The following is a 26,799-nucleotide window of genomic DNA, read 5'->3' as shown; positions in this document are numbered from 1 at the left end:
CTTTAAAATCCTCATTTTAATTAGCCTTTTCAATAGCCCTTGACATTATCAAGCCCTTGGGATTTTCAATAATTTTCGTATAAAATTAATGCTTGAATTTCAAAACTCCCTTTGTAAATGCAATAATTTAATTCATTTATTATTTAAATGAATTAAAAATGTACCAATTATAATAAAAAAAATTTGAATGAGATATAACTTTAAGGGCTTTCAATAATTTATATTAGCATTGCTAATTGTCATAGTTTATTAAATAACTTTAAAATATTTAAAAATTTTAGAATAATGTCACATGTAATAAAAACAAACTCTCAGACCATCTCAAAAAAAGTGCAACTTGACAATTTTTTATAATTCCTTTTCAAGGACTCAACTTTATAATATTTATACAGAGAAATTATATAAATTTCACGTATTTTTTTATTTTAAGTTCAAATTCATGACGAATCAAGTCTAAATAAAAAGATTTTTTAAAATCAGAAGAAGCATATCCTAGATTCCTATACTAAAAATTTATGTAATTCATGAGAGAGACATTCAATGACATATAACCTCAGTAATTATTTCCTCATCCACAGAACAAAATCGTTCTTTTGGTTCTAATGAGCTAGATTTTCTAAAAGTGAATGCAGGTTGCTTAGGAGAAGGAAGACTAATTTCGCTATTTAACATTAGAACAATAGCTGAAATGGTCGGTCTTTTCAATACATCTTCTTGCACACATAAAAGCCCAATTTGGATGCATCTCAATACTTCATCAGGAGAACAAGAATGCTTTAGTGATGAATCAATTATCTCCCATGCTCTTTCTTCTCTCCATAAATGCCATATCTGTAACATCTCATCATTAGATGAACCCATAAACAAATTATTAAAATTCCGAAGATAGTTAGGTACTATAAGCATCTTCAAGGGGAAAATATTTTTATGCTCACTAAATTTTACATGGATTTTTTCATTGTGGTCATAAAAATTCAACTTGTCATAATTTGATCACTAGTTTTTTTTTTATTTTTTTATTTTTTAACTAGTGCACTCTAACTTGATAGTGGTGATTTTGGTAAGAATTCCATTGGAAATCTAACATGATATACAAGTCTAGATAAATACTGAAAATGAGGTCTGGATCAAAAAACAAATTGAAGAAGCCTTACAAAACTAGCCCCAAATTTAATATCATGTCAGATTTCTGGTGGGTTTCCCATTGAAGTCAGGAAACTAATTGCAACAAAATCGAATTTCAGTTACTAAATTGCAACAAGTTCTAATTTTATGACTACAAAGAAAATCAATGCAAAATTCAATGATGATTAGAATAATTTACCCATATATTTTTAACTTACTTTTCCTATCATGCTTGGGTAAGGATCCTCTTGACAAAAGCTATTGTTCTTTTTCCCTGTAATGATCTCTAATAATATGATGCCGAAACTAAAGACATCAGATTTCGTTGAAAACTTTCCAAATGTCACATATTCGGGAGACATGTATCCACTGCATATAAAAAATAGAAAAAAAATAGTTGTAACGCTTCTTTCAAATTATTTAATATAAGATATAATGGTATTCTTAGCAGTGGTTCTATGTGTCTAGCTGCTGGGTGTATAGGTATACTTACAATGTTCCAACTATTCTGTTTGTCATCTCATGAGTTTGGTCGCCTTTGAAGATTCTAGCTAGGCCAAAATCTGAAATTTTTGGATTCATTTCTTTGTCCAATAGAATGTTGCTAGTTTTTAGATCTCTATGGATAATTCTCAACCTAAAATCTTGATGAATATATAAAATTCCACGAGCAATTCCAACGATAATATCAAAGCGCTTTCTCCAATCCAAGATTGACCTTCTTGTTTCATCTAACAAAAGATTTCCAATTGAATCTGTGTCAATTTATTCATTCTATGTCCATCACTCATATTGTTGAACCAGATGGAATTAGACAACTTGTGGAATACAAGGCTAAATAATGTAGAATATACACAGGACTTACGGAAAAGAAAGGAGTCCAGTCCAAGCTTTTGTTTGGCATGTATTCATAAACTAGCATCGGTTCCTCTCCTTGAATGCAGCATCCTATGAGTTTCACCAGATTCTGATGCTGAAGTTTTGCAATCAGCAAAACTTCATTTTTAAATTCATCTATTCCTTGCCTTGAATCTTTTGAAAGTCTTTTCACAGCAACTTCCTTTCCATTAGACAATTTACCCTACAGTCATGTTTTCACATTTAGAATCTCACAACAACTAGAGACGAAGACAAGCACATGTACACAGTTTTGAGACATTTGCACAGAAGTTATATATATGTACCTTATAAACCACGCCAAAACCACCTTGCCCTAGTTTGTTAGCCGGAGAGAAACTGTTAGTTGCAGCAAGTATAGTGCTCAGATTGAAAAAAGCAATCTCTGGATAACTCATGCTACCTTCGACTTAATTTTCCACTGAAGTTTCATTGTAGTATGTGCTGCCAATTGTATCAAGCCATTGTTTGCTCCATTTGTTCCTCACTGCCATCAAAAAGATGAAGCCAGAGTGCTTAATGCTTGCTCAAATCAGAGGTATGAATATACGCATAAAGGCACAAAACATCATACAAAATCTTGTTTCTTACCCCCTTTATTCTTCTTCTTGAGCCACAAATATGTAAATAAGATGATGACAAACCAAGCTGAAACAACAGATACTACTAAAAAGCCTAACATATCCTTCCTTTCAAGAAAACCACTCCATTTTTGGGCAACTTCGGCTTTGTGAGTAGGAAAAAGAATTTATTATTGTTCCATCAAAGTGGAAAAGAAAAGAAAGTTAAAAGGCAAGGCATAATGATAGAACATAGGCACAGACAATTCATGTAGGGCTGATTATGCAATTTTTTCACGTGATTATACACATTGGTTTTGTTCAAAATTTGTCAAAGGCAAAAATACATTACCTAATTCAATTGCATCAACACGAACATAAATATCATATCCCTCTTCCCAATTATGTACAGTGTCCATTAATATGCCATACCATGTCAAACAGCCAGTCTCCTTCCCAGCAATATTTATGCTTGCATATGCAGAGCATGAACAATTCCTCCTGCAATTCTTTTCACAGTCACTTGGACTCATATTCATGCTCACCCAAACTGCTGCTGAAGTGTCAGGTACTTTAACATTTGCCACTTTCACAAATCCTTCTCCATGCCTGCATAATGAGGTAGACTCTAGCCGCTTCCTGACACACCCGCCTGATGTATCTTTTAGAATATGCCAGTCCCTTGAGGACTTGGGTTCATACCCCGGTAAACAATCACATTCAAATCTTCGACTAAAAAAGTCAGGATCACATATTCCATAGGTACCACAATGCCCATATGGATCACACGGAGACTTTGGTACCGACCAGAATTCATTCCATTTGCCATCTTTTTCCTGCCAAATTAGCTTCTTAACTAGTCCTGAATAGTCCAACATTACCCTTAGGATAACAGAAGCATCAGAAACAGAGTAGACCATACAGGAACAACTTTCGAAAATCCATTCTGGTTCTGGAATCTTCATTGAAGTGAAACTTATGTGGGATGTGGTCATATTTTTAACCTACAAAAGTCCACAAGGAGCTAAGACTTTTGACAAGTAAACTGAAATTTTTTTTTAACTATATTTCTTGTCTTCTTCACCAACGAACATTGACAATAGTAGCCTACTTTTGAACATTGCAGACTGAAGAAACGTGTCCATTGAACCAAATGCACTAACGTGAAGGAAAATGAGCTTGCAAGCCAAAAACAACGGAGGAAGAGAATGGACGAGGTCCATTAAACCCTATAGCAGAATCCCTACTCATTGTGACATTTTATCGAATATTTGGACTGCGTTCCATGAAACCCAACGAAGCAAACGCAATGAGAGGAGCTCCCTCTCCTCTTCCATATTTTATTTAAAAGAGGTGGAATTTCCAATTCCACTAAGCCAGCCAATATAAAAATAAGGTTGTCACTTTTCCTATTAAATAAGAAATACGAAATCTGTTTAATTTTATATTTTTTAATTAATAATTTATATAAAAATATTTTTTTTAATAATTTTTCAGAAAATTAAAACTTTATAAAATATTTGAATTTTATTTATTTTAAAAAATAATATATAAAAATTTTATTTAAATTAGATTGTATTCTACTTAGATAAATTAAAAAGAAAGGAGGAGAAATTTTCCAAGAAAAGATTATCTGTGCTGAGGCTCTTCCATTACGGTGGATTTCAAGTTTTGTCTCATTATAATGAGCGCATGTACATGGAATAATTTCTCCACATATTGGATTATTAAAAAAATAATTAAATATATGTTAACTAAATACAAATTAATTAAATATAAAGCTTATTAATATAAATAAATATGTTTGATTAATTAATTTTTAATTTTTAAAATCAATATTTTAATATTTATTAGATTATTTTTTTTGAAAATATTTATTAGATTATATATGCATATATTTCAATTATCTTTCTAAGTTTTATATAAAAAATATTTATAAATATTATTATTAAGTATATTTATATAAAAATATAATATTAATTCTCTTGTCATTTTCTAGTCATTTCTTTGAATAATAATTCTCTTGTCATTTCTATTAAATAATTTTATATATATATATATATTATATGATGTTACATTATAAAAGGATATAATAATTTTTTTTCATAATATTTGAAGGGTTAAAAAAAATTAAAATACAAAAAATTTGGATTCATTATTAAAAAAACTTTATCAATATGTTATGAAATTAAAATAATTTGTTAAAACAGAGTATATTAGAAAACCTCAATTAATTCTAGTATTTTGGGTAAATTATGATTTAGTTTCTCAGATTTGAACAAATTTATAACTTAATTTTTATATTTTTAAAAATAAGTAATTTAGTGCTAAAATTTGATAAAACTTACAATTTAATTTTTATTGTTATAATCCCATTAAATTACTGTTAATTTAACAAAAATAACCAAAATACATTTATCTTTATTTTTAATCTTAAAATAATTTAGTTCCTAAATTTTTATTTTCTTAAAAATTTAGTCTTTTAAATTTTATTTTAATGATAATTTAGTCCTTATATTTTTAAAATATGAGTCCCATAAAATTAAAAAATTTTAAGTTTAAATTATTAAAATATGAATTAATTACTTTAAGGTCCTTAAAATTTTGATTAATTACAAAATTATCCATATATTTTACAAATATCCTTAAATATTATAACTATTTATAAATAAGCCAATTTGTAAAATTCTATTTATGTAATTACTATTTTAATAATATACATATATATATATATATATATATATATATATATATATATATCAATTTATAGTATTTTCATATATTATATTATATTTTTATACATAAAAAAAGAAAAAAAAATATGAGTATGGAAAAAATTTTATGAAAGTAAAATTTTAAAAATTAAATTATTTTCATATTGTAAATAGAGTTAAAAATATTTTAATATTTGCTAAATTTAATGAGAAATTAACTATAATTCTAATGGTAGAAATTAAATTGTAGATTTATTAAAACTTCAAAGACTGGATTGCTTGATTTTAAAACTACAGATACTAATATATATGTTTAACCAAATGTCAAGGATTAAATTATCAATAAAATAAAATTTCAGGGATTAAATTATTTTTATATTAAAAATAAAGTTAAGGATATTTTGATCATTTTTGCAAGAATTAATAATAACTTAACTAAAATTCTAACAGTAGGGACTAAATTATAAGTTTTATCAAATGTCAGAAACTAAATTACTTAACTTTAAAAATATAAAAATTAAATTATAAATTGTGTCAAATCTCAATTATTAAATTATAATTTACCCTAGTATTTTCACAACAAGTTTTTGCATCATACAAACATTGCTAGAGAAAAAAAAAAACAATTAAAAAACGCAATCAAATTGGCTTTCCTATTTAAAGAAAATTACTATTTTAACTCTTGTATTTTAATGAAATTAATTATTTTATCTTTATATTTTGAAAAATATGTTATTTAGTCGATATTTTATCAAACTATTTAGTTCTTTTATTAATTTTTTTGTTACTCAAATAAATTTTAGACCAGTTAAATAATTTTATTTTAGTAAAACTAATTAGTTTTTATATTTAAAAAATATATTCCTAGATTAAAAATAAAAATGTTTTTATATGAAAACTAAATATAAATTTACAGTTTTTAAAAATTTTTCTAGTATTTTCATTTAATTCTTTATGCTTTATTTTGTAAAAATAATACTTGGCAAAGTATTAATTGATATAGATTTCCAAGTAATTCAGGTGATAATCTAAAAAAATTAATTTTCAATAAAGAACATAAAAATGGTGCAAAGAACTTGAATGGAACTATACTTAAAAAATTTTAAAAAAAATGTAAATTCAAATTTATTTTCCATTATAACAAAATTTTTATTTCTCATTAAAATATAAACACTAATTAATTAGTTCATAAAAATAAAAGAAACAAAACAATTATATATTTTAAAATATAAAAATTAATTAAACGTAGTCATCCCGTCCCATCGCATTAGTGGCTCATTTTCAGCAGCCCTTGACACTATTTAGCCCTTGGCATTTTTTGTAATTTTCACATAAAATTAATGCTCGAATTTGAACACTCCATTTGGAAGTACAATAATTTAATTCATTCATTATTTAAATGAATTAAAAAATGTACTAATTATAATAAAAAACATTGGAATGACATATAACTTTAAGGGCTTTCAATAATTTATAGTATAATATCACATGCAATAAAAAAAAACTCTCACACCCTCTAAAAAAAGTGCAACTCGACAATTTTTTATATTCCTTTTTGAGGACTAACTTTATAATATTTATACAGATAAATTACATAAATTTCATATATATTTATGTTTTGAATTTAATTTCATGATGAATCAAGTTTAAAAAAAAAAATAATATCAAAAGAAACATATCTTGGATCCCTATACTAAAAATTTATATAATTGATGAGAGAGATATTCAACGACAAACAACCTCAGTAATTGTCTCCTCATCCACAGAACAAAATCCTTCTTTTGGTTCTAATGAGCTAAAATTAATAATACTAGACTTTTTGAAAGTGAATGCAGGTTGCTTAGGAGAAGGAAGACATTCACTATTTAACATTAGAACGACAGTTGACATGGTCGGTCTTTCCATTACATCTTCTTGCGCACATAAGAGCCCAATTTGGATGCATCTCAATACTTCATCAGGAGAACAAGAATGCTTTAGCGATGAATCAACTATCTCCAATGCTCTCTCTTCTCTCCATAAATGCCATATCTATAACATCTCATCATTAGATGAACCCATAAACAAATTATTACAATTCGGAAAATAATTAGTTACTATAAGCATCTTCAAGGGTAAAATATTTTTATGCTGGCTGAATTTTACAAGGATTTCTTTATTGTGGTCATAAAAATTCAACTTTTCATAATTTGATCACTAGTTTTATTTATTCTTTTTTTTTCAACTAGTGCATGCTAACTTGACAGTGGTGATTTTGGTAAGAATTTCATTGGACATCTAAGATGATATACAAGTCAAGAAAGATACTAAAATGAGGTCTAGATAAAAAATCAAATTGAAGAAGCCTTACAAAACTAGCCCCAAATTGAATGCCATGTCAGATTTCTGGTGGTTTCCCACTGAAGTCAGGAAACTAATTGCAACAAAATCAAATTTCAGTTACTAAATTGCAACAAGTTCTAGTTTTATGACCACAAAGAAAATCAATGTAAAATTCAATAATGATTAATATAATTTACCCATATCTTTTTAACTTACTTTTCCTATCATGCTTGGGTAAAAATCCTCTTGATAAAAGCTATTATTCCTTTTCCCTGTAATAATCTCTAATAATATGATGCCAAAACTAAAGACATCAATTTCGTTGAAAACTTTCCAAATACCACATATTCTGGAGGCATGTATCCACTGCATATGAAAAACAGATAGAAAAAAAAAATAGTTATAATGCTCCTTTCAAATTATTTAATGTAAGATAGAAAGGTATTCTTAGTAGTGGTTCTGTGTGTCTAGCTGCTGAGTGTGTAGGTATACTTACGATGTTCCAACTATTCTGTTTGTCTTCTCATGAGTTTGGTCGCCTTTGAAGATTCTAGTTAGGCCAAAATCTGAAATTTTTGGATTCATTTCTTCATCCAATAGGATATTGCTGGTTTTTAGATCTCTATGGATAATTTTCAACCTAGAATCTTGGTGAATATATAAGATTCCACGAGCAATCCCAATGATAATATCAAAGCGTTTTCTCCAATCCAAGATTGACCTTCTTGTTTCATCTAACAAAAGATTTCCAATTGAATCGGTGCCAATTTATGCATTCAATGTCCATCACTCATATTGTTGAACCAAATGGAATTAGACAACTTGTGGAATACAATGCTAAATAAAGTAGAATATACACAGGACTTACTGAAAAGAAAGGAGTACAAGATTTTGTTTGGCATGTATTCATAAACTAGCATCGGTTCCTCTCCCTGAATACAGCATCCTATGAGTTTCACCAAATTCTGATGTTGAAGTTTTGCAATCAGTAAAACTTCATTTTTAAATTCATCTATTCCTTGCCTCGAATCTTTTGAAAGTCTTTTCACAGCAACTTCCTTTCCATTAGACAATTTACCCTGCAGTCATGTTTTCACATTTAGAATCTTACAACAACTAGAGACGAAGACAAGCACATGTACATAGTTCTAGACATTTGCACATAAGTTATATATATGCACCTTATAAACCACACCAAAACCACCTTGCCCTAGTTTGTTAGCTGGAGAGAAACTGTTAGTTGCAGCAAGTATAGTGCTCAGATTGAAAAAAGCAATCTCTGGATGACTCATGCTACCTTCGACTTGATTTTCCACTGTGCCAATTGTATCAAGCCACCTTTTGTTCCATTTGTTCCTCACTGCCATCAAAATGATGAAACCAGAATGCTTAATGCTTACTCAAATCAAAGGTATGAATATACATAGATAAGCACAAAACATCATACAAAATCTTGTTTCTTACCCCTTTTCTTCTTCTTCTTGAGCCACAAATATGTAAACAAGATGATGACAAACCAAGCTGAAACAACAGATATTACTAAAATGGCTAACATATCCTTCCTTTTAAGAAAACCATTCCATTTTTCGGCAATTTCAGCTGTGTGAGTAGGGAAAGAATTTATCATTGTTCCATCAAAGAGGAAAAGAAAAGGAAGTTAAAAGGCAAGGTATAATGATAGAACATAAGCACAAACAATTCATGCAACGCTGATTATCCAATTTGTCACCTGATTATACACATTGGTTTTGTTCAAAATTTGTCGAAGGCAAAAATACATTACCTAATTCGACTGCATCAACACGAACATAAATATCATATCCCTCTTCCCCATTGTGCACAGTGTCCATCAATTTGCCATACCATGTCAAACAGCCAGTCTCCTTCCCAGCAATATCTATGCTTGCATATGCAGAGCATGAACAATTCCTCATGCAATTCTTTTCACAGTCCCTTGGACTCATATTCGTGCTCACCCAAACTGCTGCTGAAGTGTCAGGTTCTTTAACATTCGCCACTTTCACAAATCCGTCTCCATGGCCACATAATGAGGTAGACTCTAGCCGCTTCCTGACACACCCGCCTGATGCATCTTTTAGAATATTCCATTCCCTTGGGGACTTGGGTTCATACCCCGGTAAACAATCACATTCAAATCTTCAACTAAAAAAGTGAGGATCACATATTCCATAGGTACCACAACGCCCATATGGATCACACGGAGATTTTGGTACCGACCAGAATTCATTCCATTTGCCATCTTTTTCATGCCAGATTAGACTCTTAACTAGTCCTGAATAGTCCAACATTACCCTTAGGATAACAGAAGCATCAGAAACAGAGTAGGTCATATATGTCTCATTTTGATTGTTGACAAAACTAACATTGGATATATCTGTATAACTTTTCAACGGCCAAGGAAAGCCTCGCCAAATATATTTTATACCCCAATAGATAAAAACCTGTGGTGATCCTTTTGGGTTGATCCGAAGTGAAAAGTTTCCAGTTCCAGGGTCATCTGCTGATTTCCAACATATCGGGAACCGGTTCATGCCTGTCCTTTGGTTCAATCCAAGTTTCATTCCTGGCAGTATAGTATCCGTAGGATGATCAAAGCTTTCCCACACAGTACTTTTACTTCTATCGTGGAACAAAACCAAATTTCCTGTATCCAAGAGCTGAGCTATAACACAAGTATCTGCAACCTCGACTGAGACATTTGTAGACCATACAGGAACCTTCTGGCTATGGTAGCTACGGAGAACGAGATTTCCATATTGGTCAATTGATAGAACTCCCGAGGAACCGTTGTTTGGATTATCCCTATTTGCTACCCACACCACAGTTTGCTCTCGGACTTTATGGTACCAGATTCCAAGATATCTAAAACTGGAACTTCCGGGGCTAAAGAATCCTAATGCAAAATTATTTTCTCTAGAGATCAGAAAGTCACCATCATGAATGGTTTGGTTCATAGTTATGGTGTCCTTGGAAGAAGAAAATGCGAAATGGAAGACTAGAAGAGAAGAACGCAGGAAAAACTTTCGAAAATCCATACTGGTTCTGTAATCTTCATTGAAGTGAAGCTTATGTGGGATGTGGTCATATTTTTAAGCTAGAAAAGTCCACAAGGAGCTAAGACTTTTGACAAGTAAACTGAGATTTTTTTCAGCTATATTTCTTATCTTCTTCACCAACAAACATTGACAATAGTAGCCTACTTTTGAACATTGTAGACTGAAGAAACGTGTCCATTGAACCAAATGCACCAACGTGGAGGAAAGGTTGAAATTTGTAGGTGCAGGAGTAGGATGATTAATGAGCTTGCAAGCCAAAAACAACAGAGGAAGAGAATGGACGAGGTCCATTAAATCCTACAGCAGAAGCCCTATTCCTTGTGACATTTTAACGAATATATGGACGAAGCAATCGCAGTAGGAGGAGCTCCCTCTCCTCTACGGACGTAAAAAAAGATGGAGACACGTCAATATTCTATTTAAAAGGGGTGGAATTTCCAATTCCACTAAGTAAGCCAATATTACCAAACTAATATACCCTTACAAAAATAAGGTTATCACACTTCTCCTGTTAAATAACAAATGTTAAATCTGTTCAATTTTATATATTTTAATTAATATTTTATATAAAAATATTTTTAATAATAATTATTTTTTAGAAAATTAAAACTTTATAAAATATTTCAATTTTATTTATTTAAAAAATAATATATAAAAAATAATATAAGATTGTATTCTAGTCAGATGAATTAGAAAGAAAGGATGAGAAATTTTGCCTGTAGAAAAGATTGTCTATGCTGCGGCTCTTCTATTATGGTGGATTTCACGTTGTGGCTCATTATAATCATCATAATCAACATGCGTATATTAAATAAATTCTCTTCATATTGGATTATTAAAAAAAATAATTAAATATATATTAACTAAATATGAAATTAATTAAATATGAAGCTTATTAATATAAATAAATATGTTTGATTAATTAACATATAATTTTTAAAATCAATATTTTAATATTTATTAGATTATTTTTAAAAAATATATTTATTAGATTATATGTACAATATATTTCAATTATGTTTCTAAGTTCTATATAAAAAATATTAAAATTTTAAATACTATTATTAAGTATATTTATATAAAAATATAATATTAAACCAATAAAATTTTAACCGAATGAACTTATCATTCAGGCTATAAATTTTCTAGTCATTTCTTTGAATAATAATTCTCTTGTCATTTCTATTGAATAATTTATATATATATTATATGATATTACATTATTAAAGAAAATAAAATTTTTTTTTCATAATATTTGAAGGGTTAAAAAAAATTAAAATACAAAAAATTTGGATTCAATATTAAAAAAATTTATCAATATGTTATGAAATTAAAATAATTTGTTAAAATAGAGTATATTAGAAAACCTCAATTAAATTAGTATTTTCGATAAATTATAATTTAGTTTCTAAGATTTGAAAAAATTTATAACTTAATTTTTATATTTTTAAAAATAAATAATTTAGTGCTGAAATTTGACAAAACCTACAATTTAGTTCTTATTTTTATAATCCCATTAAATTACTGTTAATTTAACAAAAATAACCAAAATATCTTTAGCTTTATTTTTAATCTTAAAATAATTTAGTTCCTAATTTTTTTTAATAATTTAGTCTTTTAAATTTTATTTTATTGATAATTTAGTCCTTATATTTTTAAAATATTTAAATTATTAAAATATAAATTAATTACTTTAAGGACCTTAAAATTTTGATTAATTACAAAATTATCCACATATTTTACAAATATCCTTAAATATTATAACTATTTATAAATAAGCCCTTATAATTTGTAAAATTCTATTTATGTAATTATTATTTTAATATATATATATATATATATATATATATATATATATATATATATATATATATCAATTTATAGTATTTTTATATATTATATTATATTTTTTTACATAAAAAAAGAAAAAAATATGAATATGGACAAAAATTGCTATGAAAGTAAAATTTTAAAAATTAAATTATTTTCAAATTATAAATAGAGTTAAAAACATGTTGATTTTTTGCTAAATTTAATGAGAAATTAACTGTAATTTTAATGATAAGAATTAACTTGTAGATTTATTAAAACTTCTAGGACTGAATTGCTTGATTTTAAAATTACAGGAACTAATATATAGGTTTAACTAAATCTCAAAGATTAAATTATCAATAAAATAAAATTTCAGAAATTAAATTATTTTTATATTAAAAATAGAATTAATGATATTTTAGTCATTTTTGCAAGAATTAATAATAACTTAACTGAAATGCTAATAGTGAGGATTAAATTATAAGTTTTATCAAATGTTAGAGACTAAATTACTTAGCTTTAAAAATACAAAGATTAAATTATAAATTTTGTCAAACCTCGATTATTAAATTATAGTTTACCCTAGTATTTTCATAACAAGTTTTTGCATCATACAAACATTGCTGGAGGAAAAAAAAACAATTAAAAAACGCAATCAAATTGGCTTTTCTATTTAAAGAAAATTACTATTTAACTCTTGCATTTTAATGAAATTAACTATTTAATTGTTATATTTTAAAAAATACATTACTTAGTCGATATTTCATCTAACTATTTAGTTTCTTTATTAATTTTTTGTTGCTCAAATAAATTTTGATCTAGTCAAAAAACTATTTAGTATTCTATTTTAATAAAACTAATTAATTTCTATATTTAAAAAATATATTCCTAGATTAAAAATAAAAATGTTTATGTATGAAAACTAAATCTAAATTTACAATTTTTAAAATTTATTCTAGTATTTTCATTTAATTCTTTGCGCTATATTTTTACATTTTCTCTATTGAAAAACAATACTTGGTAAAGTGTTAGTTGATATAGATTTTCAAATAATTAAGACGATAATCTAAAAAAAATTGATTTTCAATAGGGAAAACATAAAAATGGTGCCAAAAACTTGAATGAAATTATACTTAAATAATTTAAAAAATATATAAATTCAAATTTATTCTTCATTATAACAAAATTTCTATTTCTCATTAAAATATAAACACTAATTAATTAGTTCATAAAAATAAAAAAACAAAACAACTATATTTTTTAAAATATAAAAATTAATTAATTAATTTAACTAAAATAAAAAGACTTTACCTTTCATTCATATTCACGTAATCATCCTGTCTCGTCGCATTAGTGGCTCATTTTCAGTAGCCCTTGACATTATCAAACCCTTGGCATTTTTAGTAATTTTCACATAAAATTAAAGCTCGAATTTCAAAACTCCTTTTTCAAGTACAATAATTTAATTCATTTATTATTTAAATGAATTAAAAATGTACTAATTATAATAAAAAACATTTGAATGACATATAACTTTAAGGGCTTTCAATAATTTATAGTATAATGCCACATGTAATAAAAACAGACTCTCACACCATCTCAAAAAAATTGTAACTGGACAATTTTTTATATTCCTTTTTAAGGACTAACTTTATAATATTTATACAGAAAAATTATATAAATTTTACATATATTTGTATTTTGGATTCAATTTCATGACGAATTAAGTCTGAACAAAAAAAATAATAATATCAGAAGAAGCATATCTTGAATCTCTATACTAAAAATTTATGTAATTGATGAGAGATATTCAACGACATACAACCTCAGTAATTGTCTCCTCATCCACAGAACAAAATCTTTCTTTTGGTTCTAATGAGCTAGAACTAATAATACTGGACTTTCTGAAAGTGAATGCAGGTTGCTTAGGAGAAGGAAGACTAATTTCGCTATTTAACATTAGAACGACAGCTGACATGGTCGGTCTTTCCATTATATCTTCTTGCACGCATAAGAGCCCAATTTGGATGCATCTCAATACTTCATCAGGAGAACAAGAATGCTTTAGTGATGAATCAACCATCTCCCATGCTCTTTCTTCTCTCCATAAATGCCATATCTATAACATCTCATCATTAGATGAACCCATAAACAAATTATTACAATTCGGAAAATAATTAGTTACTATAAGTATCTTCAAGTGTAAAATATTTTTATGCTCACTGAATTTTACAAGGATTTCTTTATTGTGGTCATAAAAATTCAACTTTTCATAATTTGATCACTAGTTTTATTTAGTATTTTTTTTTTCAACTAGTGCATGCTAACTTGACAGTGGTGATTTTGGTAAGAATTTCATTGGACATCTAAGATGATATACAAGTCAAGATAGATACTAAAAATGAGGTCTAGATCAAAAATCAAATTGAAGAAGCCTTACAAAACTAGCCCCAAATTGAATGCCATGTCAGATTTCTGGTGGTTTCCCACTGAAGTCAGGAAACTAATTGTAACAAAATCGAATTTCAGTTACTAAATTGCAACAAGTTCTAGTTTTAGGACCACAAAGAAAATCAATGTAAAATTCAATGATGATTAATATAATTTACCCATAACTTTTTAACTTACTTTTCCTATCATGCTTGGGTAAAAATCCTCTTGATAAAAGCTATTGTTCCTTTTCCCTGTAATAATCTCTAATAATATGATGCCAAAACTAAAGACATCAGATTTCGTTGAAAACTTTCCAAATACCACATATTCTGGAGACATGTACCCACTGCATATGAAAAACAGATAGAAAAAAAAATAGTTATAATGCTCCTTTCAAATTAATGTAAGATACAAAGGTATTCTTAGCAGTGGTTCTGTGTGTCTAGCTGCTGAGTGTGTAGGTATACTTACAATGTTCCAATTATTCTGTTTGTCTTCTCATGAGTTTGGTCGCCTTTGAAGATTCTAGCTAGGCCAAAATCTGAAATTTTTGGATTCATTTCTTCATCCAATAGGATATTGCTGGTTTTTAGATCTCTATGGATAATTTTCAACCTAGAATCTTGGTGAATATATAAGATTCCACGAGCAATCCCAACGATAATATCAAAGCGTTTTCTCCAATCCAAGATTGACCTTCTTGTTTCATCTAATAAAAGATTTCCAATTGAATCAGTGCCAATTTATGCATTCAATGTCCATCACTCATATTGTTGAACCAAATGGAATTAGACAACTTGTGGAATACAATGCTAAATAAAGTAGAATATACACACGACTTACTGAAAAGAAAGGAGTCCAAGCTTTTGTTTGGCATGTATTCATAAACTAGCATCGGTTCCTCTCCTTGAATACAGCATCCTATGAGTTTCACCAGATTCTGATGCTGAAGTTTTGCAATTAGCAAAACTTCATTTTTAAATTCATCTATTCCTTGCCTTGAATCTTTTGAAAGTCTTTTCACAGCAACTTCCTTTCCATTAGACAATTTACCCTACAGTCATGTTTTCACATTTAGAATCTCACAACAACTAGAGACGAAGACAAGCACATGTACATAGTTTTAGACATTTGCACATAAGTTATATACATGCACCTTATAAACCACACCAAAACCACCTTGCCCTAGTTTTTTAGCTGGAGAGAAACTGTTAGTTGCAGCAAGTATAGTGCTCAAATTGAAAAAAGCAATCTCTGGATGACTCATGCTACCTTCGACTTGATTTTCCACTGTGCCAATTGTATCAAGCCACCTTTTGTTCCATTTGTTCCTCACTGCCATCAAAATGATGAAACCAGAATGCTTAATGCTTACTCAAATCAAAGGTATGAATATACATAGATAGGCACAAAACATCATACAAAATCTTGTTTCTTACCCCTTTTCTTCTTCTTCTTGAGCCACAAATATGAAAACAAGATGATGACAAACCAAGCTGAAACAACAGATATTACTAAAATGGCTAACATATCCTTCCTTTTAAGAAAACCATTCCATTTTTCGGCAATTTCAGCTGTGTGAGTAGGGAAAAGAATTTATCATTGTTCCATCAAAGAGGAAAAGAAAAGGAAGTTAAAAGGCAAGGTATAATGATAGAACATAAGCACAAACAATTCATGCAGCGCTGATTATCCAATTTGTCACCTGATTATACACATTGGTTTTGTTCAAAATTGGTCGAAGGCAAAAATACATTACCTAATTCGACTGCATCAACACGAACATAAATATCATATCCCTCTTCCCTATTTTGCACAGTATCCATCAATTTGCCATACCATGTCAAACAGCCAGTCCCCTTCCCAGCAATATCTATACTTGCATATGCAGAGCATGAACAATTCCTCCCGCAATTCTTTTCACAGTCCCTTGGACTCATATTCGTGCTCACCCAAACTGCTGCTGAAGTGTCAGGTACTTTAACATTTGCCACTTTCACAAATCCTTCTCCATGCCCACATAATGAGGTAGACTCTAGCCGCTTCCTGACACACCCGCCTGATGCATCTTTTAGAATATGCCAGTCCCTTGGGGACTTGGGTTCATACCCCGGTAAACAATCACATTCAAATCTTCGACTAAGAAATTCAGGATCACATATTCCATAGGTACCACAATGCCCATATGGATCACACGGAGATTTTGGTACCGACCAGAATTCATTCCATTTGCCATCTTTTTCATGCCAAATTAGATTCTTAACTAGTCCTGAATAGTCCAACATTACCCTTAGGATAACAGAAGCATCAGAAACAGAGTAGGTCATATATGTCTCATTTTGATTGTTGACAAAACTAACATTGGATATATCTGTATAACTTTTCAACGGCCAAGGAAAGCCTCGCCAAATATATTTTATACCCCAATAGATAAAGACCTGTGGTGATCCTTTTGGGTTGATCCGAAGTGAAAAGTTTCCAGTTCCAGGGTCACCTGCTGATTTCCAACATATCGGGAACCGGTTCATGCCTGTCCTTTGGTTCAATCCAAGTTTCATTCCTGGCAGTATAGTATCCGTAGGATGATCAAAGCTTTCCCACACAGTACTTTTACTTCTATCGTGGAACAAAACCAAATTTCCTGTATCCAAGAGCTGAGCTATAACACAAGTATCTGCAACCTCAACTGAGACATTAGTAGACCATACAGGAACCTTCTGGCTATGGTAGCTACGGAGAACGAGATTTCCATATTGGTCAATTGATAGAACTCCCGAGGAACCATTGATTGGATCATCCCTATTTGCTACCCACACCACAGTTTGCTCTCGGACTTTATGGTACCAGATTCCAAGATATCTAAAACTGGAACTTCCGGGGCTAAAGAATCCTAATGCAAAATTATTTTCTCTAGAGATCAGAAAGTCACCATCATGAATGGTTTGGTTTATAGTTATGGTGTCTTTGGAAGAAGAAAATGCGAAATGGAGGACTAGAAGAGAAGAACGCAGGAACAACTTTGGAAAATCCATACTGGTTCTGTAATCATCATTGAAATGAAACTTATGTGGGATGTGGTCATATTTTTAAGCTAGAAAAGTCCATAAGGAGCTAAGACTTTTGACAAGTAAACTGAGATTTTTTTAAACTATATTTCTTATCTTCTTCACCAACAAACATTGACAATAGTAGCCTACTTTTGAACATTGTAGACTGAAGAAACGTGTCCATTGAACCAAATGCACCAACGTGGAGGAAAGGTTGAAATTCGTAGGTGCAGGAGTAGGATGATTAATGAGCTTGCAAGCCAAAAACAACAGAGGAAGAGAATGGACGAGGTCCATTAAATCCTACAGCAGAAGCCCTATTCATTGTGACATTTTAACGAATATATGGACTGCATTGCAAGCAAACGCAGTGGGAGGAGCTCCCTCTCCTCCACGGACGTGAAAAAAGATGGAGACACGTCAATATTCTATTTACAAGGGGTGGAATTTCCAATTCCACTAAGTAAGCCAATATTACCAAACTAATACACCCCTATAAAAATAAGGTTATCACACTACTCCTATTAAATAACAAATGTTAAATCTGTCTAATTTTATATATGTTAATTAATAATTTATATAAAAATATTTTTAATAGTAATTATTTTTTAAAAAATTAAAACTTTATAAAATATTTCAATTTTATTTATTGAAAAAATAATATAAAAAAAATAATATAAGATTGTATTCTAGTCAGATGAAGCAGAAAGAAAGGATGAGAAATTTTCCCTGTAGAAAAGATTGTCTATGCTGCGGCTCTTCTATTATGGTGGATTTCACGTTCTGGCTCATTATAATCATCATAATCAACATGCGTATATTAAATAAATTCTCTTCATATTGGATTATTAAAAAAAATAATTAAATATATATTAACTAAATATGAAATTAATTAAATATGAAGCTTATTAATATAAATAAATATGTTTGATTAATTAACATATAATTTTTAAAATCAATATTTTAATATTTATTAGATTATTTTTTTAAACAATATTTATTAGATTATATGTACAATATATTTCAATTATGTTTCTAAGTTTTATATAAAAAATATTAAAATTTTAAATATTATTATTAAGTATATTTATATAAAAATATAATATTAAACCAATAAAATTTTAACCGGATGAACTTATCACTCAGGCTATAAATTTTTTAGTCATTTCTTTGAATAATAATTTTCTTGTCATTTTTATTGAATAAATATTTTTTTATATAATATGATGTTACATATAAAAGGAAATAATAATTTTTTTCATAATATTTGAAGGGTAAAAAAAATTAAAATATAAAAAATTTGGATTCATTATTAAAAAAAAATTATCAATATGATATGAAAGTAAAATTATTTATTAAAATAGAGTGTATTAGAAAACTCCAATTAAATTAGTATTTTGGGTAAATTATGATTTAGTCTCTAAGATTTGACAAAATTTATAATTTAATTTCTGTATTTTTAAAAAGAAGCAATTTAGTATATGATATTTGACAAAATCTGTAACTTAGTTCTTATTGTTACAATTCTATTAAGTTACTATTAATTTTGGCAAAAATAACAAAAATGCTCTTATTTTTATTTTTAATCTTAAAATAATTTAGTCCCTAAATTTTTATTTTCTTAATAATTTAGTCTCTTAAATTTTATTTTATTGATAATTAAGTACTTCTATTTTTAAAATACGAGTCCCATTAAATTGAAAAATTTTAAACTTAAATTATTAAAATATGAATTAATTACTTTAAGATCCTTAAATTTTTAGTTAATTACATAATCATCCATATATTTTACAATCCTTAAATATTATAACTATTTATAAATAAGCCCTTTTAATTTGTAAAATTCTATTTATGTGATTATTATTTGAATAATATATATATATATATATATATATATATATATATATATATATGAATTTATAATATTTTCATATATTATATTATATTTTTATACATAAAAAAAGAACAAAAATATGAATATGGACAAATATTGTTATGAAAGCAAAATTTTAAAAATTAAATTGTTTTCAAATTAAAAATAGAGTTAAAAGACATTTTGATCATTTTTGCTAGAATTAATGATAACTTAACTGAAATTCTAACAGTAGGGACTAAATTATAAGTTTTATCAAATCTCAGAGATTAAATTATTTAATTTTAAAAATACAAAGACTAAATTATAAGTTTTGTCAAACCTCAATTATTAAATTATAAGTATTTTCATAACAAGTTTTTGCACCATACAAACATTGCTAGAGAGAAAAAAATACAATTAAAAAATGCCTATTTAGAGAAAATTATTATTCAGCTCTTGCATTTTAATGAAATTAACTATTTGATTTTTATATTTTGAAAAAATACATCATTTAGTTGATATTTAGTTAAACTATTTAGTTCTTTTCCCAATTTTTTCGTTACTCAAATAAATTTTAGTCCAATCAAAAAACTATTTAGTGATGATTTGCTTTCTAAAGGTTTAATCTCCCCTTCTAGGTCCCCTTGGAGTTGTGCTGCTTTTTATGTCAATAAATATTCTGAGATTGAAAGTGTAACATCCTCCCAGTAGCAACTCCGTACATTCTACTGTTCCGGTGACTAGTGTCGGTCCGGACAGCTAGAACGTCCGGAAAAATATTTAAACTAAAGTGAGGAACCATAATTAACTCAAATATTAATAAGAAAAATTTAGTAAAAATTTTAGAAATAAAATACAACCAAGTCAAATGAGCCGGTGCCCAAGCGATGGGTAACCAGAGGGAAGTTGCGGTTCTCGCAACTAGGAGCCCTAGACCCGGGGAAAAATTCATAAAATAATTTTTGGGACTCCAGAGAAGGGTCATTGAGGTTCCTATGGCATTAGAATGCCAAGAAAATATTTAGAAAAATTTTTCAATCGGTACAGACAATTTTGACCCGTTAAGCCAAACGGAGGGCATTTTGGTCATTTCGCCTTCAGAGGTGATTTTTGGCCGACTTGTCCAGTTGAGTAAATAATTATTATGACATAAAATATGAATAAATATTGCTAAAAATTAAATTGGAAATGAGTAGAGGAAAGAAGAAAAGAAAATGAAAGAAAATGCTAATTATGACATCATATGATGTCATTTAAATTTCCTCCACCAATCACAATTTGTTAAACTCATTAAAAGAGATAAAAGAGACCAAAAATATGAAAAACCAATCTGCATCTTCAACCTTGGGCAGCCTAAAAAACGTTGAGAGACCATTAACACTCCATTCAAGCTCCATTTCCCTCTCCATTCCACCATAAAATCCCTTCTTCTCTTCATTAAAACTTGTCCACTAACCTTGGGAAAGTGTTTGGCAGCCTAGAAAAGGAAGGAAAGTGAAGTTTGAGCTTGGAAAATTCTGCCCTACAAGAGGTTAGTGCTTACCTATGCAAATATTCCTTTATTTCCATGTTAAGGACTTGAATTTAGTAGGAATTTGTAAATTAAATGGACTAAAATTCATGTGTATACATACCATGAATTTCGGCTGCCCTAAGGAAGGAATAGGATTGAGTGTTTTTGATGGACTTGGAGTGAACTAGAAATCATGTTTAAAGTATATAAACATAAGGATATTGAATTAGTTAGTTAACTAGGGTATTTTGTACAAAACCATGAATTTGAGCTAGGGTTTAGGAGTGAAATTTTGATTTGGCTTATGAAATTGTTAAAGAACATTCTAATGGTCAATTAGTGACCATTTGAGGGAAGTTGACCATAATTTGAAGTGCATTAGAGTGTTGCAAAGTGTTTTGGTAGGCTGCCTAGTGACAACAGCAGGGAGGCTGTGAATCCAGCCTGTTTGGACTGCCATATCTTTGGCTGTGTAGGTTCAATTGGTGTTTGGCCAATTGGACATGAAACTAGACTTATAATGGCACAATTTTGCTGAAGAAACCATGCCCAAAAGACCAAAGCAAGTGGACCAAAAGTTGGCCCCAATCCGGATACCCTGCAAATAGGTTCTGCAGAATGACCAAATGAACAGTAACTGTTCATTTGGCCATAACTCACTGTAGAATGGTCCATTTGACCTGAAATTTTTACAGCAACAAGATAAGACATAGAAAAACAACTTTTATGAAGAAACCTACCCCAAATTCTGACCAGAACCTATCCAACAAGGCAGTGGCAGTCACTGTTCATGGTACTGTAGATTTGGTAAATTCTGCAGAATTGAAATCCGGCCAGCTATGGTTTTTGGACCATATCTGGAGCTACAAAACTCCAAATGGAGTGATTCAAAAAAAGAAATTCAACTAGACAAAATAAGGAACAACTTTCATGTTTACCATTTCCTCAAATTTCCACTGTAACAGTCCCTAATGGAACAGTAAACTTATGGTACAAAAACTGAAAATTCTGCCTCTTAGTGCTAAGCTTGGAAAGGGATTTGGTGATTAATTCCAACAAGTTTTAAATGCAAAATGTGGTACATTGGGAGTGTTAAAACCAATGCACCTATTTTCTATGCAAAAGTCAACATTTTTGTTGACTAATAAAGTGAATAGTGACACCAAAACTTGAAATATGAAATGTACTTACATGAATAAATTGTTGAATGAATAAATGTGATAAAAGTGTCATTTGTGATTTAGGTTCCCATCAAGAGAGAAAGGTTAGCCCAGTTTCCACTCTAAAATTGTCCAATGGAATAGTAAACTTAGGTAGTAAAAACTGAAAATTTAGAAATGCATCTAGGGGACTTTAAATTGCAATTGGCAATTAATACTAGCAAATGTAAAACTCAAAATGTGGGATCTTAGTGTAATTAGAATTAATATATCCATTAAGTATAAAAAAGTCAATATTTTGGTTGACTAGTAAGGTGAATAGTAATCAAAATGATTAGTAAATTAAGATGAAGACCTAGAACCAATTCTAAGCTTAGCTTAGAATTGTATGACAAATGTAGACTATGCATCCTAGTCAAAATTGTTAAAAAGAAATTAAGGCCATAAATTTGAAATCCATAAAATATTCATGGATTACTTGAAACATGAAAAATAAGTCACTTAATTGATGTGAATAGATAGTTAGGGCTTATATGCCCATCACAAATGGAATTCATAAAATATTAGTAACTCAACTTGAAATATAAAATTTGTAATTACATAAGTAGATTCTTGAATGTATAAATGAGAAAGGAAAAATGTTTTGAATACAATGGTACATGTGAACCATTGTTTAGAATTGTGATCAATATGAATAACATAATTAATGAATAAATGAACCATATTAATGTATGAATGAGACATTAGTTCTCATCATTGTAGAGAGGAGAAGTATTTTGAGTACAATGGTATAAAAGGATAATTGATGTGAATTGTGATCATATAAATGATCAAATGAATGTATGAATTATAATTGAAATTTATCATGAAATAATGAAGTCATAAAACACAATATATTAATATTTAATGATATTATGTGCCCTTGTATTGCCTAGACATGTGTGTCAGATTGGATAGTTTGGCATGCCAATAGGGTATTATTTTAGCAGTACTGCGAAAGGCTTTATGCCTGTATTCATGGCTTTATGCCTGTATTCATGGCTTCATGCCCGCATCCATGGCTTTATGCCAACATTTATGGCTTTTATGTCCCATTATGTGTTATCATGGCTTTTTAGCCATACTGACTGCATACTTGGTTGACGTTCTGCGTCCCATGGTATGACGGCCCGAGGCACCGCAGTGTCCAGTGCCAATGACCCCTTATCCAGTTTAGTCAGCCTGTCATTGGTTACTTGGGCAGTGAAATTTATTGAGATAAGTTAAGAATATTAGCAATTAAAAATATTAGAAATTAAATAAAATAAATGAGTAAGATGACCTAAAATAAATTAGGATAGTTATTTATTAGAAAGAATCGAAATGAACTGGACAGATATCAAAATTTACTTATTATGAAATAATCTGAGACAACCTAGCAAGTATAGAGAAAATGCTAAAAGATTAGCAAAGAAAATTATAACATAAATAAATATTGCAAATGTGCTTATATAACAATATAAGCATAAATTTATTATTTTCAAATCATTTTTCTTTGTACATTATTACTGTACATTGGCAAACAAACACTTTCAAAGAAGACTAAATTAGGATAAAACATATTAAATTTTAGAAACCGCATGTGAAGTATAAATAAATCTTAATTATTTGAATTATGTTTTATTTCTATCTTTATTTGTATATTATTTCCTTGTTATATTATTGCACCACTAAGCAGCAATGCTTAGCGCGATGGAATTGTTTCCTTCGCGCAGGTACTGAAGCTAGAACCCAATGGACGTTTGACTGGTACTGAAGCTAGAACCCAATGGACGTTTGACTGGGAATTTTGGGAGTTTTGATCTGCGGAAGTATCTGAAGAATTCAAGGTTGTCACCTCCTCAGCAATGTATGTAGATAGGGCCCATATAGATCCTATTTGGTATTTTGTATAAAATGCTAGATATTGTATTATGATGTAAATTATGAAATTTTATAATTATTTTGTAAATTATGTAAATTAAGGAAATTTGAAATTTTGGCTTATATAATTTGAGAATGTTTACATATGAATTGAGTATGAATGGAAATGTATGGAAATGATTATGAAATTGAAATGTATGGATGAGATTTGAAATATGAGAAAATTATGAGAATGATTGATAAGATAATTATGATTAGCATGGATGAGATTTTTATTTTAAAATATTGTTGAATTTCAAACAGGTGAATATTGAAATACGCCAAACGATAATAAAATAGGGGAAACTCTACTGGTTTCTCCATAAAAAAAAATAATTGATATTAAATTAAATGAATTCAAAATTATTAAAAAAAATAAAATAAGATAAGTTAGGGTGCTCCGGCACCGATTGTAGCACACCTTGCTCGGCTACATTGTAGTCGGGTGAGGGGTGTTACAGAAAGAGGTGTTCGTAGATTAGTTATCAATTATAAACCTCTTAACCAAGCTTTAAAGTGGATTATGTATACTATTCTAAACAAGAAAGATCTTTTTCAAAAACTTTTTGCTACAAACATTTTTTCAAAGTTTGGCATGAAATCTGGATTTTGGCAAATTCAAATAGCCCCTAAAGATAGCTATAAAATTGGTTTCACTATTCTTTTGGGCTAGTTTGAATGGAATGTCATGTCATTTATACTAAAAAATGCCTCATCTAAATTTCAGAGAATCATGAATGGTGTCTTCAACATATTCTCTGAATTAGTAAAACTAATTAGTTCTTATATTTTGAAAAACATATTCCTAGATTAAAAATAAAAATGTTCTTGTATGAAAACTAAACCTAAATTAACATTTTTTAAAAATTGTTCTAGTATTTTCATTTAATTCTCTGTGTTTCATTTTTGTATTTTCTCTATTGGGAAACAATACTTGATAAAGGATTAGTTGATATAGATTTTCAAATAATCAAGGCGATAATATAAAAAAATTGATTTCTAATATAGAAAACTCAAAAAAGGTTCGAAGAACTTAAATGAAATTGTACTTAAACAATTAAAAAAATGTAGATTCAAACTTATTCTTCATTATAACAAAATTCTTATTTCTCATATAAGAATATGTTTTTTAAAATATAAACACTGATTAATTAGTTCACAAAATAAAGAAACAAAATAATTGTGTTTTTAAAAAAATAGAGACTAATTAATTAATTTCACTAAAATAGAAAAACATCGCTTTTATTTATATTCATTGCAATCGTCTTATCCCGTAGCGTTAATGGCTCTAAAATCGCTATTTTCATTGGCATTTTCAATAACCCTTGACATTATCAAGCCCTTGGCATTTTCAGTAATTTTCACCTAACATGAAGCCTGAATTTCAAAACTCCTTTTGCAAGTATAATAATTTAATTCATTTATTATTTAAATGAATAAAAAATGTACTAATTATAATAAAAAAACATTTGAATGAGATATAACTTTAAGAACTTTCAATAGTTTATATGCGCATTACTAAAGGCCATAGCTTATTAAATAACTTTAAAACATTTAAAAATTTTAGAATAATGCCACATGTAATAAAAACAAAATCTCACACCATCTCAAGAAAAGTGCAACTCAGACAAATTTTTATATTCCTTTTTAAGGACTCAACTTTATAATATTTATATAGATAAATTATATAAATTTCACATATATTTACATTTTGGGTCCAAATTCGTAATGAATCAAGTCTAAATAAAAAAAATTTCAATATCAAAAGAAGCATATCCTGAATCCCTATACTAAAAATTTATGTAATTGAAGAGAGAGATATTCAACGACATACAACTTTAGTAATTGTTTCCTCATCCCCAGAACAAAATCCTTCTTTTGGTTCTAATAAGCTAGAACTAATAATACTAGACTTTCTGAAAGTGAATACAGGTTGCTTAGGAGAAGGAAGACATTCACTATTTAACATTAGAACGACAGTTGACATGGTCGGTCTTTCCATTACATCTTCTTGCACACATAAGAGCCCAATTTGGATGCATCTTAATACTTCATCAGGAGAACAAGAATGCTTTAGCGATGAATCAACTATCTCCAATGCTCTCTCTTCTCTTCATAAATGCCATATCTATAACATCTCATCATTAGTTGAACCCATAAACAAATTATTACAATTCAGAAGATAATTAGGTATTATAAGCATCTTCAAGGGTAAAATATTTTTATGCTCACTGAAATTTACATGGATTTTTTTTATTGTGGTCATAAAAATTCAACTTTTCATAATTTGATCACAAGTTTTATTTATTTATTTTTTTTTCCAACTAGTGCACTCTAACTTGA

At 28.8% G+C, this 26,799-nt stretch overlaps 2 protein-coding genes and 1 pseudogene across 4 annotated transcripts; all 3 read right to left on the bottom strand.

The window, feature by feature from the left end:
* Positions 1 to 484: 484 nt before the first annotated feature.
* LOC131171847 (cysteine-rich receptor-like protein kinase 8) lies at positions 485 to 3,948 on the bottom strand. Of its 3 annotated transcripts, XM_058131878.1 has the most exons (5): positions 2,935 to 3,948; positions 2,310 to 2,509; positions 1,619 to 2,206; positions 1,344 to 1,494; positions 485 to 831 (listed from the first exon to the last, which is right to left on the bottom strand). In XM_058131878.1, the coding sequence occupies exons 3-5, from the start codon at positions 1,705 to 1,707 to the stop codon at positions 538 to 540; spliced, it is 534 nt and encodes a 177-aa protein (XP_057987861.1). In that variant the 5' UTR covers positions 1,708 to 2,206; positions 2,310 to 2,509; positions 2,935 to 3,948; the 3' UTR covers positions 485 to 537. The 3 variants fall into 3 exon arrangements, 2 of the variants coding, with proteins under 2 accessions (XP_057987861.1, XP_057987860.1); XM_058131877.1 differs by lacking the exon at positions 1,344 to 1,494 and having other exon boundaries at positions 1,991 to 2,206; XR_009142483.1 differs by lacking the exon at positions 1,344 to 1,494 and having other exon boundaries at positions 694 to 831; positions 1,991 to 2,206.
* Positions 3,949 to 7,021: 3,073 nt separating this feature from the next.
* LOC131172095 (G-type lectin S-receptor-like serine/threonine-protein kinase At4g03230) lies at positions 7,022 to 8,762 on the bottom strand. The gene is made up of 5 exons (XM_058133047.1): positions 8,730 to 8,762; positions 8,559 to 8,697; positions 8,115 to 8,352; positions 7,960 to 7,984; positions 7,022 to 7,327 (listed from the first exon to the last, which is right to left on the bottom strand). The coding sequence occupies exons 1-5, from the start codon at positions 8,760 to 8,762 to the stop codon at positions 7,022 to 7,024; spliced, it is 741 nt and encodes a 246-aa protein (XP_057989030.1).
* Positions 7,986 to 26,799, bottom strand: part of LOC110654966 (G-type lectin S-receptor-like serine/threonine-protein kinase At1g11410) — a 58,521-nt pseudogene continuing 39,707 nt past the window's right edge.

Source organism: Hevea brasiliensis, chromosome 13 (assembly GCF_030052815.1).
Source record: "Hevea brasiliensis isolate MT/VB/25A 57/8 chromosome 13, ASM3005281v1, whole genome shotgun sequence".
NCBI lineage: Eukaryota > Viridiplantae > Streptophyta > Magnoliopsida > Malpighiales > Euphorbiaceae > Hevea > Hevea brasiliensis.
Note: the sequence above shows the minus strand (reverse complement) of the source record. Positions and strands in the feature narration are given on the sequence as shown.